Consider the following 22,619-nt stretch of genomic DNA (forward strand, 5'->3'; position numbering starts at 1 on the left):
GTGCCTTACGAGACTCCTTGCTTGGAATGGGTTAGGGCAGTTTTCCATTTGTAAAGAAAGAGGTTGCTCTTAACAGAAAACTGCATAATGCACAATGCATTTCCCTTAGGAGTTCTTCCACCTCCATTATTATTTTTAAGACCATTAACACAAATATATGAAATGTAAACAAAATTAGAAAGGACGTATTATCTCTGAAAAAGAGAAAGTAGATACTTTGCAAATGTAAATGCTCGTGCTTCATTCGTTATTCTTTTTCATTGCAAGGGGAAGGGGGTGGCTTAGCGGCTAGAGCAGCCGACTTTGAAGATGGGGAAGGAACCAGGTTCGAATCTCGGCAGGGACGCTCAACATCCTGTGATTCTGGGCAAATCACTTGAGTTCCCCGTGCCCAACAAAAATGAATGTGTTCGTCTGTAATGCGACTGGTGCTTGTGTAAAGTGCTCTGACACCTTAGGGTCGATTTCGCGCTATATAAAACTTCAGAACAAAAAACAAAACCCCTAAAAAGCAACGACCGTCTGCAGGCTTTGAATCCAGGCCTACTCAATTCTAAAAAGAGCACAAACATCCCAGTCCCATTTGTGTTTCTTCTTAGCTGGACACCCTTGCTCTTCCCAAAGCCTGATTTTATCCACGACTTCCTGTGAGTGTGGCAGGGGTTCCACCAGGGCTAGCAGAGACCAAAAACTGCAGCAGGGCCGTAAACGCATCAGCCGCCGCAGACCGATGCTCCCAGGGGACGAGAATGCCACAGAGGGAGCATATAAAATCAAAGAAAAGGGTTGGGCCGGGCCCTCGGATCTGAGAGCAGCACCAAGCCGAGTTTACCCATACGTTACAGATGGCTGCGCTCGAATTCTCCTGCCAACACATGTGTACGATCGAGACTCGAACATTGTCTAGTAAAGGCCGATTTGGCAGGAACAATGCGGGCCCAGTCTCCTACAAAGGTAACTGACAAAGGTCATGACCTGGGGAGGGACCGGAGGCGGCAAAGCAAGACCCTTTGCGCATCAACAACCAACTGAAGGAAAATACATGCTCTGACCTGGTCAGGGGCAAAGTTTGACGCTGGAGCTATCGGCGGGAGATCAGTTTTACATAAAGTCCCAGGGTGTCGGGGGCAGAGAGGGCTTCAGTGAGTCAGCGAAAGCAGGGGTAGTCTGATGCAACACACACGGGGCAAGATTTAGCAAGACGTGCCAGCTCCCAGGTCGTGTAACTAAAACACTCACTGATGTACGGTACAGTACAGTACAGGAAACAGCTGCATTCACCACAGCGTTAGCCTTCGTCTTCATACGCTGCGCTCAGAAAACACAGCATGAAAGCGCGACCAAAATAAATGAACTGATCTTGCTTACTTCATCTCCAGCACCTCCTCCAAGTGCTTTCTCCTCTCGGCTCGAAGGTTGGTGAGGTGGGCCTCCTTTTCAGCCAGCGACTGCTGAGTAGAGGACAATTTTGCTTTCATTGACTCCAGTTCCTGCTTCACTTTCTCCATCGCCATCATTAGCTCTTCCACCTACACAGGGTCGTATGGTGGAAAAAACAACGTTACACTGGCAATTGCTAAATGTTGCAATATACAACCCAATATTTAAAATTCAATCCTTATTTGTTCATTAGAATCAACAAGAAACAACAGAAGAGTCAATGAGTGTGATTGGAACAGCACAGTATATTGCCGCCCTTGAGCTAGAACCTATGTGCAGTTGGCAGTCAAAACAAACTTCAAACCTTTTTGCTTTCCCAAGATAGGCCATTTAAACCCTTGTATTGGCCCAGCATCACTCTGCAAGGGGTTGCAGAATCATGCAGAGCCAATGCAAGGGTTTGGCTGCCACCAAGCACTGTGAAAATGTGTCATCTCAGCACTAGAAATGGTGGCACATATCATTCTTTTGGGGCCACGTTGAGGTTTTGCCAAGAGCTATAACGTGCCACAGTAAATATAAGACACAGGTCTAGGTACACCTGTCACACTGAGCAAAACAAAAAGTGGTGGAATGCTTGAATTAATCTCAGCCACTGCTAATTACTTGGGGCAGCACCCCAGTCCCTATCTCACTTAAAATCCCTTGCAGAAAGATGCAGGGTCTATGCAAGAGGTTTTGTTGCCACAAGCAGAGTGCCATTTTGTCTTCTCTCCCCTAGAAAATGGCAAATTTGCTCCTTTTTGGGAAAATCTAGTCTCATCTGCTAGAGGCTAGATATTCCCTGCTAGTGGCATCCTAACCAACGGCCTAGAAGGACCGCAGCCACAGAAAGACCCACAACTCATTCCAGAAGCCATGTTTGGAACTAACATTGCAGGTACCTCGTCTGTACTGCCTTACATTATATGCACCAAAGGTCTGCTTTTCTTGTGTTGAGGAATTCAATCGTTTCCGCTCTCTGCAGTCTAAAAGCCTCAAGGAAAAGCAAGCACAGCCGGCTGTACATTCTAAATTGCTATGTACATTTTGTTTTTCTACTACCTGCATCTACTCCCAACAACTTCAACAGATGAAAAGGGGAAATGTCTTGCAGGTTAGGAATTCGAGGGCTTTGGAATCTTCTCTTAGCTTTTCAGATTGCTTTCCCATGCACCTCTTCCCATTTATGGAATACAAATCACGAATCGACTACACCTGCTACAGTTTTTCCAAGTAATTGCAAAGAAAGAGCTTTAAGTTAAGGAAACACGTTTAATTAGACATAACAGACAAATGGCTGGTGCGTGAGGGGTTGGGTATCGTTCTAGCCTTCACAGCATTGGATTGGTCTACAAACGAAACACCATTTCAAAGAACTATATATCAGTGGCTTGAGCTTATACTGTCAATTGGAATTACAAATATTGTATTTTCTCCACCCAGGCAAATGCTCGCACATAACAGGTCAATGTTCAGTATCACACCCAGTGTTTTGTAGAGAATGTTATAATGCACATTAGAACCCATCTTCAATGCCGAGGACCTGATGGTTAAAAACGATAAAATCTTACAAGGTACTCTATGACATCATTGCCTTACCCCACTTGAATGGAGAATGAGCAAAAGCCATTGCAGAAATATCCTATTTTCAGTGGTAAAGGTAGCAGAAAGTGTGTCATGCGTGTTCTGGCTGGGTTTGGTGACTTCAAATAGCAGCTTCATTATGACATTCAACAAGAAAAGCTTCCAAAGGCCAATGTACCAATATTGACTTTCAATCACAACCATAGGAAATACTTCTAGAAGAGATCCCAGACTCTTGTAAATCTCCAGTGATGACAAACAGAATGATGCCCTTTTTAGGACCCAATTTGGGAAGGCTTAAGATCACATTTAACTAAGTGTATACATGGATGGTTACAAAGGCACCATGAAGAAGTTTTCTTCTTCAAGAATGGTGGAAGCTCTGAATAAGCGAGCAACCTGAAATGCTTTGTTCTACGTTTCCAGGAATGAGCTTAGTAAAGAGTGAGATGTTGGCTGAGGAAGAACATCCGGGCACATTTATAAGCATATTTGTTTTGGGGGTTTACAGATATCACGCGGAGATCCTCCGTTGAACTTGTGCAATAAAATGCTTCGAGAAAAACAAGCAATTTGCCCCCTTGATGAGTAGCAGATTTTGGTGGGCATTTGGGGGGAGCATTTCTCAACATAGCCAAACCCGCTGGAGCAGAAAAAATGGTGGAAAACAAAGATTTCTTTGTTATGATTTACAGGAAGCATCAGTGGCTAACATGATATACAGCCATCTCGTTAGTGACAATTGAGGAAACTGCAATCCCATCACAAGCAACACCCACAAAGCCATTATTAATTAGCCGCAATCTGCAGACACTAGCAGAATAGGTATGTCGTGGCATGCCATGTTTGTGGAAAAAAATCTTAAAATACATTTTACAAATGACTGCTGTCTGAGTTTTCTTTTCTTACCACTTTGCTACAATTGTGGATATGTTGTGCTCCGGCTATATGAATGAAAACAAGTACACATTTCTGGTCCTTATGAATGCTCTGCAAAATACTTTACGAACCAAAACGGTTAAAAACCTGTTTTAGGACTCATCATTGTACTATTTGGGTATATTGTACTGGGTAGATTTGTATATGTTGTAGGAAACTTATTTCATTGGACAGTATGATTTAGGTTTTGCAGCAAACCTTGGTTTTAGGCTGTCACTCTTTCTGCATCATATATCATCTTGATTAATTTTAACTTGCTTATAAATCATACAATCAAATACAATCTTTTGTAATGAATTTAGCGTGGCATATTTTGAGAAAATGTAGGTCTACAAAATGCTAAATTTGCTTTTCTAAATGATACCAATAACTGGTAATTAGTGTTATCACAGTATTCCAGGGTCTACAGGATAATCTGGACTATTAACTTCAAGAAAAAATAAGATTACTTACATTGGGAAGCTCAGAACAAACATATTTGTGTAAGCTCTTTGGACTACATCATTGCTGACTTGGGTACTGCTGGGGTGCGAGTTAAACTAGCTGGAGAACTTCAGAAAATTATCAAATTAGGAACATCGCCAGTGAAGTTAGATTCACCAAAATGGGTAGCAAAAAAATCTTCCTGGTTAAAAACATGTTGGCTGCTGGGGCTTTACTTTTCTTAACAGTTTTTTTGTAGAAATGCTAGTAGACTTTTTGAGTTTCCACTTGTAAGGTTTAGAATTGCAAAGAGGGCAAACCACAGATTGAGAAACATTGGGTCACATCTAGGTGTTTACATATAAGTTCCGATACCATGTAACAATTATGCAAGTCCCTAAAGAGAGACCAAAAGAAACAAGAAATGCTCTAAAATACCCCTGAGCGATCCATAGTTCATCAACACCAGATAGAAGCAGTGACCATAATATGCCATAATCACTAGGAGTCAGCTATTTCAACAGAAGACTGTCAGCAGAATAACACTTATCTTTAGCTTGCCTCTAGCAGCTGTCACAATAATGTTTTGTGGCATGTACATAGAGAGAATAAGGATACTTCCATGGGTAACATACTTTATCTAGGAGGAACTACAAGTCGTCTCCGCAGCGACTGTTTTCTTCCTAGTTTTGTGGGTGGAAAGAGCTTGTCCTTTTATGCTTCATGCTATAAGGCCTAAATGGAAAGGGTTTTGTTGATTTAGCAGGATGATTCATTTCTAGAAGAGGATATTAAAGGCATTAAAAGTGTCTGAGCCAGTTGCAGTAGTCTACCTATTATCAGGTACTGATTCCCTGGTCCGGCTAATTCAAAAATATCACAAGTAAGCTGCAGTGCTTGTTGGTGTAGAAATTGAAACATTGAGGCTTTCTGTCATAGTTTCACATTGTTCTACTCTTAACATTAAAATACATTTCAATAATCAAGTATACAAACTTTAAGACCTTAAACCAGCCTAGCAAGTAAGGTGAATTGTGGGGTCATAGTGCTCTCTTAAACTGGGTGTCTATACAAAATGTGTCAAAAGCAATACAACAAAGCTTCCAGAGTGATGAACGTTGTGGGTAGATGGGAGTGGTAATGGGAGAGGTAGTTCAAGATGGCCTTGAATCTACAATAGACTAATCACATACCACTTGCCACCAGTAAATATCCCTTAGCTCTGCAGACACTGAAGTTTCCTGGGTGCCAGAAAAACATCCATCAGTGTAAAATGGGATGCCACTGACTTCAAACACATGTACTGCATAGTTACTTAGGAATGTCTGACTCTTGCCTACATTAGTCTTCATTGAACACTTGCCATTATAGGTTCCAATCCCAAAATAGATTGTGAGGGAGAAACCACAGAAAAGTACTGTAGCTGACTTGAAAGTCTACAGTGAATTTTCCAATATTTAGTTGATCAAAGCTGCCTACTGCTCAAAATGGTTGGAGAGAGATATCCGAGAGAGACGTACTTCCAGGTCATGGACCACAAAGCAAAAGGCTCAGGTCTTTCTTATTCTTCACAGTTCAGCGGTGTCCCTACTAAGGTCCACTAGCATATTTGTATACTATTGTAGCTTTTAGCTTGCTTACTCACAGCCATCCATCATTAGCATCCACAACTGGCACAGCCTTTTGACCAGTACTATTCCATAGAGTGTAATATGATTATTAGTGCATTGTGAGTGTCAATAAGAAATGGGAATACTATTAGAAGTTTTGTCTTTTAGGGAATGCACTTTTAAGAATTCTGAAATTAAAATATTTAGGGCAAGCTATAGGGTACACTGTCCCAACTACTCCATAAATGTCAGATCTCCATCATCTTTAACGTGCCTCCACCCTGACATTTTATCTCTCTCTGATAACTAAAATACGTTATAGTTAAAAAACGAAGCTAATTCATATAACTTTCAGATAGAAGAATTCCTAATTTTTGCAGCACATTCTAAGCATGGCAAGTTGCCAGGCTGATGCTGGTCCTTACCCTTAGGATGTCATTGCTTTCTTTCTCATTAGAGACTACAAGAAAATAGGCTAAAAAATGCATTCGGTTCACCTCGCAAGAATAGCCTTCTGCCTTACCACTGCTTTGAGAACAGCATTGTGCACATCACCATCAGCTTAAGAATGATCACATCATTTGCAGCTTCCATACAAACAATCATCTACATCTGCTTAATTTCTAAGGAGCCGTAGAGATCTAGGCTGCATTAACATGAGAAAATTATCCCAGAAAGCCTCATAAATCCCCTGAGGGACCCGGCAGCAGAAGCAACACACTATGCACGTTGCACTTTAGCTGCCGTTTGCCGGCCTCTCCGACTATCTTTTAACAATGACAAAGACATGTTAAAAGCATTGCGGTGAGTGTTTCATGGAGGACTGGATGCTGCTTTCCCAATTAGTCTCTTTGTACCTTTTCTGCGTCATTAAGGTGCCATTCTTTCAGGAGCTCATAGGCTGTGCAACCTGTATATTACAGCTGACCAAATTCAGTCAGGGAGGAGATCTCATTGCCCAGGAAAGGGTGCAGCTGAGTACAGGCCACCCTCGCTTCTATTCATGAAGGGCAACAGGCACAACGTTTCATCAAAAACTATCTGCCCTTTTCTTTGCATGCTCATTTGTGTTCATTGTCAAGTATCAGTGACTCTTCCCCCCCCCCCCAATTCCAGATAAAGATATCTTTCCACGTCTTTTCTCATGGACATTATCAAGAATGGCTGAGTCTACTACGCCAATTGACAATAAGCTTCTAATAAAAGAGAACAGATTACTTCACACTCTTCCCTGTAATGCTAATGCTGTGGAAGCACACAAACTAAATTCTAGAAGAAATTCAGGCAATTCGTAATAATAGAAATGATGGATAAAAAAAGCACATTCAACAAGCCATAGCAAGCGTCTCAATGAAAGTGTCTGATAAGGACATTTAGAGAAAATAAAATGAAAACTGACCAAATGTCTCTGCTGGTCACCAAGGTTCCTTCTAAATCCAGATATCTCTTCAATTTGGAAAATTGAACTAGACAATATAATCTTTGGATTTTCAACTTGCTGGAAAATGTTGAACGCCAAGGCTGCTGTTCTTACTTACAAACTCTAATTTCCTAACTTTTGAAACTCAAATTACTGGAAACTTTTGAGATTGATAAAGATCACCGAATTCCATTTCACAGAAAAGCAATCTATCTAAACCTAGTCAAACAACCCTTAAAAGTGATTCACCACTATCATCTGGTCATGATGAGAAAAGCAGCTCGCAAAATAGCATCTCATGGTCAATGGCAAGAAAATATACATCCATCAGGATTTTGCAAATGAAAAGGTTGCTCTTCAGAAGCAGTATGCCTCTCTATGACCTCGTCTCAAAGACACTGGTTATAATTATGGCTTATTTGACCATCTATTATGAAGTCTTGGAAAGATGGTATCCCTAAATCTTTCAGTGCTACTAAGGATTTTATCAACTTTCTAGATCAACATCACCTGACTCACAAGGACGCTCAAGAAAGTGGACTTCATCCACATACCAAATGAAAGGTCAATAAATCTCTTACCAAACGCTATTCAACGTGGCTGGTTTTGGGGCCCTGGTTCTGTTTCTATCTGTGCTTGACCTACTGGGCCTCATTAAAATTTTGTTATGTTTCTTCGTTGTTTCTATATTTTATAAGTTGTTTGTACTGTTGATCTTTACTCTTATTTGAGCTACTTATAAGTCCATTCTTTTCTCTAGTCTCTTTGATTATTCCTTTAAATGTTACTCTTACCTTATCCATTTTATGCCTTCCTCTCTCACCTTAAACTTGTATCTTTTAATGTCAAAGGGCTTCTACACCCTGTTAAGCCTTTAGAAAATAAGCGACTACCTACATCGCCATCAAGCTGACATCTGCTTCACATAAGAGACTCATATCAACAATGCAAATTTGTCATCAATGGCTAAAGGGTGGATTGGTAGGTTTATTTCTTCCCCTATTAATAGAAAAAATGGCGTTGCTATTTTATTTTCCAATAAGATTCTTTTTAACGTTTTGCATAAATACTGTGATGCTTATGGCAGAAACTTGTATATTAAGGTCGCAATTGATAAAACAACTTTACATTTGGTTAATATCTATGCCCCTTGAGTAAACGACCCCCATCGTTTCGAAAGGTAGAACTACTGACATTCTTAAATTAGGTAATGGTCCAATGATTGTAGGTGTTGACTAATACTATACAAGCTCCTTTACTAAAGCATCTATCTTCACCTACATTTCATACCCCCAAATACCTTCTTACCTTTAAATCTTTTTTTTAATTACTAGACATTTGGAGACTATATTTGCCTACTCATCAGGGAATTACTTTCTATTCCAATCCTCACTCTTCATACTCCATAATTGATTATTTACTTACCTCTATAAATATATGCCACATAGTTTCTCAACCTAAAATCCATCAAATTGATATCTTGGATCGTGCCATGATCTCACGCTACATTCAACTAGATGAAATTAAGCCCCTCTACCACATTGGCGAATGAATGCAGGCACTATTCTTAAAGAGACCATTAGAAATAAGTTACTAGAAGTTATTTCTCAATATTTCTTGATAAATCATAAAATAGATACTTGGTTAATCATGAAATTGATACATGTAATTATCAGATAGGATGTACTCATAGCCACCCATAAGGGGTGTATCTACTTTAATTATGACATACAACAATAACTAATTTACCTCTCAGTCCCTAGGACTCAAGAAAGACACATCTAAATATAAAAAACTTTATAGTTCCTTTACTAATCTTCATATATAAAACAATGACAAAATTTCAGATATGAATACAAGTTATACTAAGCAAAAGAGCTGACCTACAACTATCAAATAATAAAACTAAGCTCCACTTTCAGACTACTAGATCAGGGAGATTACTTGTAAATTATCTACACATCACAAATGATAAGAAACAAATTCACACCATACACTCTAGTTCTGGTCACCTCTTAACTACTTCTGAGGATATACTAGCAGAATTTTAAAAAATGACTAATTTATATAACAAATCTGATGTTCTTGAACCAAATGTTTTAGATGATTTCTTATCAAAATGCCACATACCTTCCTTATTTATTGGCAAATGAAAAGGTTGCTCTTCAGAAGCAGTATGCCTCTCTATGACCTTGTCTCAAAGACACTGGTTATAATTATGGCTTATTGAAGATGGGAGCTTCCCTGACAACTGGAAACGCGCAGAAGTCAGGCCTCTCCTAAAGAAGGCCTCAGCAGACCCGATGGACCTGAAACACTACCGACCCATATCTCTCCTTCCCTTCGCAGCCAAAGTCATGAGAAGATCGTCAACGCCCAACTGACACTTCGAGGAGAACGGCATCCTGGACTCCTCCCAATCCGGATACCGCAGCAACCACAGCACCAAGACCGCCCTCCTCGCCGCCACAGACGACATCCGCGTGCTCCTTGACCAAGGACACACCGCAGCCCTCATGCTGCTAGACCTCTCCGCAGCTTTCAACACAGTCTCCCACCGCACTCCTGCAGCCAGACCCTACGAAGTCGGCATACAGGGAACAACCTTCGACTGGTTCTGCTCCTTCCTCGCCGGAAGAATTCAAAGGACCAGACTCCCGTCTTTCCTTTCCGAACCCACTGAGATCAACTGCGAAGTCCCTGAAGGATTGTCGCTCAGTCTCACGCTCTTCAACATTTACATGGCCCCCCTCGCCACCATCGTCAGACAGCATGGGATCCTATGCAGACGACACCCAGCTCATCCTCTCCCTCACGAAGAACCCGGAAGAAACCAGACTCAGCTTCCAAGAAGGAATGAAAGACTTCGCAGCTTGGATGAGCAGCAGCTGCCTGAAGCTCAAATCGTTGAAGACAGAAGTCCTCGTCCTTGGACCCGCCTGGGACAATACTTGGTGTCCCACCGCCCTCGGCAACACCCTTACCCCCACGGACCGCACCCGGAACCTCGGCATCATACTCGACTCCTCCCTCTCCATAACCTGCCAGATCAACACAGTCGCCTCCTCATGCTTCCACACCCTCCGCGTCCTCCGGAAGACTTTCAAGTGGATCCCCCCGAAGCCAGAAAGACGTTCACCCATAGACTCATAACCAGCAGACTGGACTACGAGAATGTCCTCTATGCTGTAATCAACAATTCCCTGCTATGCAAGCTCCAGATCATCCAGACCACCGCAGCTAGACTAGTCCTCAGCATTCCCCCACCTCATGAACACATCACCCAACACCTGCGAGAGCTCCACTGGTTCCCCATCTAGGATTGCAAAAATGTAAGTTAATGGTTGCTCTTCAGATACTTTCCACGTATTCAGTGGTACTAGGCAAGGATGCCCTGTTTCCCCTATCATTTTTAGGTCTCGCTGAGTCAGCAAGCATGCGCTGCTCAGAGAGACTTTAGTAAGGGCTTTAAAAAATGCTACCGTCGGCTACAGCTTGCAGTGCATGTGCGCGCGCTTCAGCAGAGGCGCCATATGGCGCGATTACTGCTGTGCGCGCACCACTCGCTCACATGCACTGCAAGCCGTGGCAGCATTTTTAGCTTGCTAATCGCGGCACCGGTGTTTTACTTTTAACATTAAAAGTAAAGCGCTGGTGCCGCGATTATGGCTAAAGAAATAGAAACAAACATCTATTTCTTTACTTTTGCTATAATCGCGGCACCCGCGCTTTACTCTGCATTGGCATAGCCAATAGGTCTCGCCTTTGGGACCTTATAAGTGTTTAGCCATGCAACAGTTGCATAACTAAATACTTATAAAGTCCCAAAAGCGAGACCTATTGGCATTGCCAATGCTTGTGATAGTTTTATATTGTCCTAAAGTTATTGAATGGTGACACAATGTTATTACACGAAACAAATACAATTTTCGGACAGCCCCCCGTTCACCCTCGCGCACTCGTGCTCTTGCGTATTTTCTCCCACTCCTGTCGTGACAGTCTCAAAAAAATAACTGTAAGTGTCAAAAACTTCAACGGGTGACACCCACACTATACAAACTACAGATAACAAATACGTTTATTGGTAAATTATAAAGAAATGGCACTTGAAGCGCGACTTTTCTTCCATCGCCTCCTTGGGGGTAGTAAGCGCTATATAAATGCAAATACAATCATAATCTCCTCACACATTCCCTCACTCCAGTTAAGAGCAGGCTCCGCCCACGAACACAACCTCTGGTAGCACTGAGCCCCAAGCTACTCCCCCACCCGGGCTTGCCTCCGTTTCCTATCTTGCTGCTATGGTCTGTGCAGAGTTCTTGTAAAGACAAGGCGATCACATGTTCTGATAAGGTTCAGATTGGAGATGAGTCAGCAGCCTAGATAACTACAAAATAACTGTTCCGAAGAGACCAAGAAAACTACTCCAGAGCTCCCAAATCTAATTTAGTACTGAGCGAAGTCATTAACCCGGAGAGGACATGCTTTCAAGTCAGGTTAAGGCTTTCGCAGCCCGGGCTGGCCGGAAAATGTCACGCTGAGAATTACATTAAACCCTGAATAAAGCACAGACGTGGTTATTGTTTGCGTTGCAGCAGGTGCTCAACCCGCTGAGTAGCTTATTAGCTGATGTAAGGGAGGGCAGTAAAGGGGCTGGCAGCTTCTATACACGTGCCCCGCTCTGACAGAGGCCTGGTTGTATGTTTCTGAACGTGTGGCTGTTTCCTACGCTTCCGCATCACAACACGCTTCAGTGCGGCTAAAAGTTCACCACAACATGATTGTAGCGCTAGCGCCCCTCTGAAACTCACTACTACACAACCAACGCCTACCACACAGGCAACAATAAGCGCCTACTCTACCAGCCAAGCACAACAAACACGCAGCCTCTATCGTCGCCTGAAAAGCGCTCAGGACGTCAACATTTGTATGAAGCGCTACACCAATTCTATCTGGCATTGCCCCATAAGCACAATATGCGCTAAATCAATCCCCTCTAGGCGCTGCAATAAATATGAGGCGCGCTTGTGAATAGTGCTTGATGGAAACCACTAGTGGGGCAAACCTGCCAATCAGAGGGCATTACTCCTTGCACAGGGGATGGAAGTGGACTTGCAAATCAGTGTCCGCACAATCTGTGAACTCATTCGAAAGGCCTCCATCAAGTGATACAGACTGTCTATTCATTTACAATCTGGTTTTAATCGAAAAGCCTAGAAAAAGAGTAAAGAGTTGTAAAGATAAAAGAAGCAGGGCATTAGGGAAAGGGGAAGAAAACACGTGAAACTTCAGGCCCTAGTCCCAGACATGTGGGTATCCAGGTTTACAGGTTACAATGTCCCTTTCACAGAAAACAACCTTTCCACAGATGGCAAAATAGGGCATTACCACCACAGATTGTTAGGACTTATACGAGGAAGAATAAGAAAAATAATTATTTACGTACTAAAATACACTGTGCAGATCAAAATGAGCATGCAATAGTCAGAATACCCGGTTTACAGTTATGAAAAATGGGATACAAAATAAACAAGCATTGGCATAGCCAATAGGTCTCTCCTTTGGGACCTTATAAGTGTTTAGACATGCAATAGTTGATGTTGTTGTACCAATGATATTGTGCTGCATAACTAAATACTTATAAGGTCCCAAAGGCGAGACCTATTGGCAATGCCAATGCTTGTTCTATTAGCGACTGAATTGCACCGAAATATCCTCAGATCTTCCCAACATTATAAAGGCATTAATGAACAAGCTACCTTTCTTCGGTAACACATTATCTGGTACAAACAGGATCTAGCTGCAGATTCCTTACTTTAGAATCCTCCTCAGGCGTGAGACTGTATCCGGAAATGTTTCCCCCATAGCACAGCTGCGCATCAGAAAAGGATGTCGCGCAAATCCACATCAACGTAATCCACCGGATGTGACGTCAATGGACTCCATACAACACCCAAGCTGACGTGAATTTCTTCTGTGACTATTTTCCGCACCCAAAACATGGAGCGACATATAGGAACTGCATATTGAAAAAATCTGCTGAAATAAATAAATAACGATTTAAACCATAAAATTAAAAAAACCCTTGGATAAAAATTTCACTGGATATGGAGACAAAAGAAGACTCCATTCACAGTCCCAATGAAAGGTATTAGAATGCCCAGAAAGGGATCTTGTAGACAAAAGGAGAAACCAGCTCACAGAGCAGGGAGGATGGGAGGGCCGTTAAGGAATCTGCGACTAGATCCTGTCTCTACTAGATAACTGCATTTCCAAAGGTAAGTAACTTGTTCATCTAATAGAAACATCTTGCCGCAGATTTCTTACTTTAGAATCGGACACCAATGCCACACCATCCCCAGAGAAGGGTCTGCGAACGGAGACCATTAAATGTCTCTTACTAGAACAAAACCGGTCCTAACGTGAGAAAAAGATCAGACATTCATAATGATTTAGGGAAGCAACAACATACCGTACCACATATAAATTTGTGGAAAGTCGTAAGACATTAAAAAAACATTGGAATAAAATTAGAATAGAACAACAAATGTGTGTCGGAAATAATCATTCTGAATATAAAACTGTTCACACCCATAATGGTATCCAAACCCATGCATGCTCACCCCATAATAACTGTGTAAATGACTAAAGTAATTAAAGTCGTAAAAACATTAAAAGCATGGGGACAGATCACCCAGAGAATAGGAAAAATGTGCCGAATGATCCTGTGAATATAAACCTATTTGCCCTTATCTCCCGACTCTGTGCGTTCGATACTTGTGGGAAACAGAGCAGCAGGCCATGCCACTGAACAATACCTTTATGCCATATAAAGTCCTGTCGCAGCTAGAACTTCCCCGTAAAAAGCACAAAGAAAGGTCCATCAACTGTGGGGAAAGCATAAAGAATGCTTTATTAAAAAGAAGGTTAGTGAAATGGGCTTTAGTGCTACAGTGGTCAGTGCCCAATGTTGATAGTGGCGCGTGCCTCATAAATGGCTACACCCAGAAGCCATTACGAAGTACAAGTTTAGCTAGTGGATAGAGGACTGTGCCTTCTTGATTTGTTGGACATGAGTGGAATAATTTCCATAATTCAATGATCGTTTCCAAAACCGATGTGTTTATTGTGAATTTTCACACATAAAGCAAAGAACAGCCGACACGTGTTTCGCCCATGTGGCCCGACGGCCATGGGCTTTCTCAAGGCTGTATTTACATGGAAGATATATGGGACAGTGAGGAGTGTCGCACAACAGGAGGTTATAGTGATTGGGGGAAAAAAAAGAGAGAAAAGAGAAGGAAAAAAACATGAATAATCGGTGAAGAGATCATGGATTGCAAAAGAGGGGGAGAATTAAGAGTGGAAAAACAGGACAAAAAGGGGCAACAAAAGGCAAAAGCATGAGAAATATAACAGTGGATTATTCATATTTCATAATTCACATTGGCCCTTCAAAAGCACTGAAGGTCTAACACGTTATAGTCTCTCCATTAATATCTCATCGTCAAAGAGGTACATTACACAGACAGATGCATGGCATATAATGCAGGAAATTAGAGCTAATGCAAAGCAAGGAGAAATGCCTAATGACTAATGGGTATTGTGTGTCATGGGCAAAGGTATGCAAAGATATTTAAACGCGAAATATCAAAATTTCATAATTCACATAGGCCCTTCAGATCATGGCGACTGAAAGGTCTAACACGTTATAGTCTATTGGTTATTATCTCATCAATATTGGCGTACATTTCACAAACCAACATACATGGCTCGCAGGCAGGTCGCTCCCCACGCTGCTGCACGGCTCCGCCTGTCTTGCCTGTACCTGAAATTGCTTTTGCCTAACTCGTTTTTTCTCTCCTCTGTGCCTTAACCTTGCTCTTCCTTCCTCTGTGCCCAGTTCTCCCGCTGCCCCCCCGCCGTCCTTCACCCGTTTTTCCCGCCGCTGCCTGTCTTTGCCTTGCCTGTACTTGCAATTGTTTACCCAACTCATTTTTCTCTCCTCTGTACCTAATCCTGTATTTCCTTCCTCTGTGCCCAGCTCCCCCGCTGCCTCCCCCGCCATCGCTCGCCCGTTTTTCCCGCCGCTGCGTCCTTGCAGCCCCGCCCCCCTGCTCTCCCATTCGCCACCTCTCCCTCCCACCTCTCCTCATATGGAGGTCGCGCAGCGGCTGCGCAGCTGGCGTGCCTAAGGCAAACCCGTCTGTGTCTGGACCTCGCCCAGCGCCAGAACCCCTGGCCCCCGCAAACACCACGACGCCCGACTCCGCTACAACTCCAGCACCCTCCGCGCACTCAACGCCGGACGATCACGCACCTGCTGCCTGGCCGCCCCGAAGCGCACACAACGACCCTTCTCCTGCCGGAACTACAGCTACACCAGCATCCGACCCGCCAACCCACCGAATCCTCGTCTACAGATCCCCCGGACCCCGACTACAGTTCAGCGACTCCATCGCCGACTTCACATCAGCACACATGCCCTCGCCTCCACGGACTACATCCTCCTCGGGGACTTCAACTTCCACCTTGAGAACAACAACGACATCAACTCCACCACCCTGATTGACAACCTAGCCAACCTCGGACTCAGACAACTCGTCACAAAACACCAATCCACTCAGCAGGCCACACGCTCGATGCCATCTTCCCCGCCAGCCCCCACGTCTCCTTCAACCACACCACCGAATTCCACTGGACCGACCATCGCTGCATCCACTTCACCTTCCAGAAACCCACCACTCACCACCGCTCCCAACAGATGCCTCGCCGCCGCTGGAGCAAAATCACCGAAGACCAGCTAACCACCACCCTCGCCCAGAGCCCACCCCCCAAGCCCACCGTCGCCGACACCGCCGCCAGCAACCTCAGACAGTGGATCGACGACTGCGCCAACACCCTCGCCCCGCTCAAGAAACCCTCCAACAGCCACACCGGCAAGAAAGCCAGCTGGTTTACTGAAGACCTCCAGGCCTTCAAGCACACCTGCCGAAAGCTGGAGAAGAACTGGCTCCGTGAACGAAAACCGGACAGCTACGCAGCCCACAAGAAAGCCACCCGCAGACACCATCACCTCATCAGATCAGCCAAAAGGGCCTCCTTCAAAGACCGCCTAAACAACAACGCACACAACAGCAAAGAGCTCTTCAACATAGTGAAGGAACTCTCCAACCCCAGCTCCAACACCAACAACATCCCACCCTCGCAAGACCTGTGCGACTCGCTGGCCACCTTCTTCCATCGCAAGATCGCAGACATCCACGACAGCTTCAACAACACGACCGCCACGACAACCACTGAGATCCCCGCCCCCACAACCACCATCCGCACCAACCACTTTCTCTCCTGGACCAACATCAACGACACCATCAAGATCATGAACACCATCCACTCCGGATCGCCATCAGACCGCTGCCCACACCACATCTTCAACAAAGCCAGCATCGCCATTGCACCCCATCTCCGGCAAGCCATCAACATCTCCTTCGAGAAAGCAACCTTCCCGGAGAGCTGGAAGCACGCCGAGATGAACGCCTTACTCAAGAAACCCAAGGCGGACCTCAAGAAGTTCCGGCCCATATCCCTGCTCCCGTTCCCGGCGAAGGTCATCAAGAAGACCGTCAACAAACAACTGACCCGCTACCTCGAGGAGAACAGCATCCAGGACCCATCCCAGTCCGGGTTCCGCAGCAACCACAGCACCGAGACTGCCCTCATCGCTGCCACCGATGACATCAGGACCCTGCTAGACAACGGGGAAACCACGGCCCTCATCCTCCTGGACCTGTCAGCCGCCTTCGACACGATCTGCCACAGCACACTACGAACACACCTCCACGACGCCGGGATCCAAGAGAAGGCCCTGGACGGACCACCTCCTTCCTCTCAGGCAGAACACAGAGCGTCCGCCTCCCCCCCCCCCTTCCGCTCTGAAGCCACCGAGACTATCTGCGGCGTACCCCAGGGCTCATCCCTCAGCCCATCGCTGTTTAACATCTACATGGCACCTCTCGCCCACGTCGCCCGACCTCAACATCATCTCCTATGCCAACGACACCCAGCTGATCCTCTCCCTCACCAAGGACCCCCACACCGCCAAAACCAACCTCCACGAAGGAATGAAGGCTGTCGCCGACTGGATGAGGAACAGCCGACTGCAGCTGAACTCTGACAAGACGGAGGTCCTCAGCCTCGGCTCCACCCCTTCAGCCTGGAACGACTCCTGGTGGCCAACTGCACTGGGAACAGCTCCAACACCCACCGACCACACACGCAACCTAGGGGTCATCCTCGACTCCACCCTCTCCATGACCAAGCAAGTCAATGCTGTCTCATCCTCCTGCTTCAACACCCTCCGCATGCTCCGCAAAATCTACAGGTGGATCCCCACCGAAACAAGAAGAACGGTCACCCAGGCCCTCGTCAGCAGCAGGTTGGACTACAAAAACACCCTCTACGCAGGAACCTCGGAAAAAAACTCCTGAAACGGCTCCAATGCATCCAGAACACCTCTGCACGCTTGATCCTCGACATCCCCCTCCGCAGCCACATCACACCCCACCTTAGAGACCTGCACTGGCTTCCCGTTGACAAGAGAATAACCTTCAAACTCCTCACCCACGCACACAAGGCACTCCACACAACAGCGGACCAGCGGACCTCAACAGCCGACTAAGCTTCTACACCCCCACCCGCCAGCTCCGCTGCCTCACCCTGGCCACAGTCCCCCACATCTGAAGAGCGACCACCGGCGGCAGATCGTTCTCCACCTCGCCACCAAGACCTGGAACACCCTCCCCATCCACCTACGGCAGACCCAAGACCTGCTGCCCTTCAGAAGACTCCTTAAGACCTGGCTCTTCGAGCAGTAGCAGCATCCCCCACCCCCCAGCGCCTTGAGACCCTCACGGGTAGGTAGTGCACTTTACAAATGCTATGATTGATTGATTGACATGGCAAACATTGCAGCAAATTAGAACTGGTGCAAAGCAAAGTGCATAACTAGTGGGTATTGTGTCATATAGGTGTCAGAAGTGGATGAAAGTATTTCTTACAGAGGAGAGAGCAATAATGTGTTGAAAGTTCAACGTATGGGGCAGGAGCCAGTTTATCAGCCTAACATGCTTACATTGTTGGGCATCATATATAACATGTAAAACCAATCAGAAGAGGGCAAATACTATTGACCTAGCCTATATACCCAAGTAAGTTGTTGTGTGCTCGAAATAGGTTTAATGAAACATTCTGTTTGGTATGCTTTGCGGTGCGACTATCATATGAGGTATAAAACAGTATAAAAGAGGGCATCAAGCTCACCAGAAATTCGTTGCTGGTAATCCAGTCCCTAGAAAGGAAAGCCTGGTGGGACCGGTGTAAAGAACAGGTAGCAACGTGGCAAGGTGGACGAAAACGCATATATGTACGTTTGTGGAGAATAAAAGCGCTGAGAGGCCACTAAACCAGAACACGAAAGGTACCTGAAATGTTAAGCGTGTCTTAACCGGAGGGAATAGGGGACCAAAGTGAATGAGGAAAAAGTATCTATAAGTGCGAGATAAATTAACCCCAAACCCACGCAAGATAAATAGATCACGTAAAATACGAACACGTTAGGAAAACACATGCCAGAGGAATGTAGGTTCCGGCTCGAGACCATGATCTATAACTTCAGAAAATCCTTTGTGAAATAAAAACCCAGACGGGAGTGAGGTGCAAGGTCACAAAAGTAGTTGACCCGTGTGGATAATTCTTCCTGCTGTAGCAGAGAAGCAAGGTTGACGCTTATGCGGGAGATCAGATTTCATAAGGACAGTTCTGTCTTACGGTGGCAATCATATGTGGCAGTCTCTGCGGTCCCAGGAGAAGTGAAGTCCTGGACGCGCCGCACTCAAATAAATCAATTCAAATTCCCGCGTCAAAAAAACTGCTAAATCATTGCGTGTACAGCAACAGATGAATTACTGGCCCCAGAGTATGCTAAAATCACAGGACGAAGATCATATAGGGATGAAGACATTTATTATTCCCTTACAAATAAATAGTTAGGCGGAAATGATATGCGGACCGCTCCTACTGAAAATAGTACGTGGCCTAGTTCCTTGGAATATTATGAGTATTAGGTGAAGGAAAAGGCCAAAAAGGAATATAAACAACAACAGAAGAGTTACTGGCTCCAGAGTAAAACAGCCTAGCAGAGAAATATGTAATGGGAGGCATCAGTAAAGTTCTCATAGGAAAATAACATTAAGAGGGTCATTTGGACGATAACAAAAGGTGAAGAGTGCATGATGGGAAAAATAAATAACTATATTTTGAAATGGATTGTATGTTAAATGCGGCAAGGACCAAATGTTTTGCAGGCAACGGGAGCGTGCATGTTTTAGACTCATGAAATGAAAAGAACGGCGGGGCCTCTCTGGGAGTGAAGCTCGGGCTGTATTCCAATAGGACAGAAAACGTGCATATGGCGAAAAGCTGGCAAGGGTAAGTAGTTTGGGTCGGGGCCTCAGAGGTAGGCACACTAAGGTAGAAACCAAGGTCCATGAAATGTATAAAATTGGAATTGAAATTAAAATTAAGACATGGGGGGACGCTCATGAGCACCTCATAGGCACTCTAAATATATCTCACGGCGATTTCCATCAGGTTGGTATGGCCTAGATATGAATTGCACCGCAGTAAAGGAGAAGGAAACATCCAGTTATCCCTAGGATTAGTCGGAAAAAAGGTTAGCATCTTATTAATCCTAACATAAGATATAGCAATACTTAACTTATATTCGTATGGTCATGGGGTCACTGGGATGAGGTTCAACCTGGATGAAATAAGTAAAGGGGAGGGTGACAGTAGGAGGACAGAAACACTAGGGTGTTAAAAAGACAAGTTATCCTTACTCAAGGGGATTGTGAGATGGATGTCTTAATCGTGAAAGAGTTAGACGTTCCAGAGATAGGGAAGAGTGAACTAGTTGCACCGTGTAAGGCAAGGACTAGTGTGCTGGGTAAACACATACATGCTCTGAATAATGTACATCCAAGCATCACTGAAGTGGCTGTTTATGTTCAGTATAGCCAATAATGCATTTCTGCATCTTTATTTAGTCCCTTGGTAAGGGTAGTCAGGCGCATTATATATTCACTTTCTTTTAACCTCATGATGATTTCTCGATTACCACCCCGAGATGGTGGTTTCACGACTTCAAGACCAAAGAATTTGAAAGTCTTTCTGTGGGGGTGGAATTCCTGGAAATGTTCGGTTAGTGGTGGTCCTAACTCTTCTTTGTTGATGTTGCGGTAGTGTTCCAAAATTCTTATTTTCGATGCCCTGATGGTACTGCCTACGTAGATTTTATCACAAGGGCAGATTATGATAAAGATGGTGTAAATTGTGGAAAAGTTGATCCAATCCCTTATTTTCAGGGTGGTGTGCGAGTCATGCTTATACTCCACTTGTTTTTTGGTCCCCAATTTGCATGCGTTGCAGTAATGACAAATGTAGAAACCACAAGGCTTCGTCAGGAAATTGATTTTGGGTTTGTTCAGTTTGTCGACAAATTCCGATTAGCACAGGATTTGTTTAAGATTTTTGGCTATTTGTGGGAAGTTGTCCATCTGATTAGATAATGAGTTGTTAGTTAGGAGATACCAATGTCTTTTTAGAGTTTTGCGAATTCAGTGGTGACCATTGTGGTAGTCCGTTAGGAATCTAATTGTGTTAGATTTCTCTGTTTTGGTGACATTTTTGGTTTGTAGTAGGTCATCCAGTGACACTTTTTCACAGGCCTTGTAGGATTTTTCCACGAGTGTGCTAGGATAGCCTCGATTAAGTAATCTCTTTGTAAGTTGTTCCGAGCTCTCTTTGTAGGTGTCAAGATTGCTGCAGTTCCTCCTCATTCGTTGGAATTCCCCTTTTGGGATGTTTTCAATGGTCTTGTGAGGGTGACAACTATCCGCCCGGAAGATTGAGTTGACCGACGTTGGTTTAGGAAAATTCTTTGAGTGTAATTTATTATCCTCCACATAGACCGTTATGTCTAGTAAGTCAATTTGATTAGGGGAAATATTGCTGGTTGTTCGAATGTTCCACCTGTTAGTGTTGATGTCGTGTAGAAATTTCTTAAGCACCGTTTCTGTGCCCTGCCAGAAGCAATATAGCGCCCCCAGTAAAGTATGTGAGAAGTGTATTCGGCAAATTTGTCGTCCCACAGCCAGTATTCTTCTACAAGTCCCATTAGGATACAGGCATATGGTGGAGCAAATTTGGCTGCATTGCGCTCCTCTGTGTTTGTAGAAACACATGTCGGCTGTTCTTTGCTTTATGTGTGAAAATTCACAATAAATACATCGGTTTTGGAAATGATCATTGAATTCTGGAAATTATTCCACTCATGTCCAACAAATCAAGAAGGTACAGTCCTCTATCCACTAGCTAAACTTTATTAAAAAGAAGTCAAAGACAACAAAAGCAACAACTGGCACAGAGGCAGTCTTTCGCCAGAAAAAGTAACCAGAGATGATACTAACACCTCTAGGATATCCCTAATATATATGTTATGTTATGTTACTGTTTGTTTTGTAGAGCGCTCAGCTGCTCCAAAGAGCGTCCCGGCGCTAAAGATCATCACACCAAATACCAGCAGCAAACAAACAGCCATAGCAGAAAACATAACCAGAATTAACCATAACAGCATTACAGAGCAAACAGATAGGTTTTAAGTCCTTTCCTAAAAACCGAGAGATTGGTGCACACCCGCAACGTCAAGGGCAATGTGTTCCAGAGGCGGGGTGCAAGGTAACTAAAGGAGCGACCTCCACAGCGAGCACGCTTCACTGTTGGAACGATAGCCTTGGCCTGGGCAGCAGATCTCAGAGGTCTAGATGGAAGATAGAAATTGACCCTTCTCTGCAGATATTCAGCGCCGAAATTGTGAAGCGCCCTAAAAGCTGTAGTTAGGGTCTTGAAGAAGATACGCTTACGAATCGGCAACCAATGCAGAGAGACAAGGAGATTGCTGGCCCTAGATCTTCTAGTTAAACCGAAGATTGCCCTGGCTGCAGAATTTTGAACTATCTGCAGACGAGTCAGCAGATACTCAGGAAGACCTAAGTAAAGGATGTTGGCGTAGTCTAGGCGCGAGCCAATTAATGCTTACACCGTAATTTTCTTATGCTCCAAAGATAAATAGGGCAGAAACTTGCGCAACATCCTTAAGATGGCAA

The 22,619-nt window shown here is 44.3% G+C and overlaps 1 protein-coding gene across 11 annotated transcripts in view; it reads right to left on the bottom strand.

The window, feature by feature from the left end:
- ERC1 (ELKS/RAB6-interacting/CAST family member 1) overlaps nt 1–22,619 on the bottom strand; it is a 1,928,212-nt gene that overhangs the window by 456,186 nt on the left and 1,449,407 nt on the right. For all 11 annotated transcript variants that reach the window (XM_085652245.1, XM_085652246.1, XM_085652244.1 and 8 more), the window contains one exon: nt 1,369–1,529. In XM_085652245.1, the coding sequence (XP_085508371.1) occupies nt 1,369–1,529 (161 nt within the window). The remainder of the gene's footprint in view (nt 1–1,368; nt 1,530–22,619) is intronic.

This window comes from Triturus cristatus, chromosome 4_1, assembly GCF_964204655.1.
Source record: "Triturus cristatus chromosome 4_1, aTriCri1.1, whole genome shotgun sequence".
Lineage (NCBI taxonomy): Eukaryota > Metazoa > Chordata > Amphibia > Caudata > Salamandridae > Triturus > Triturus cristatus.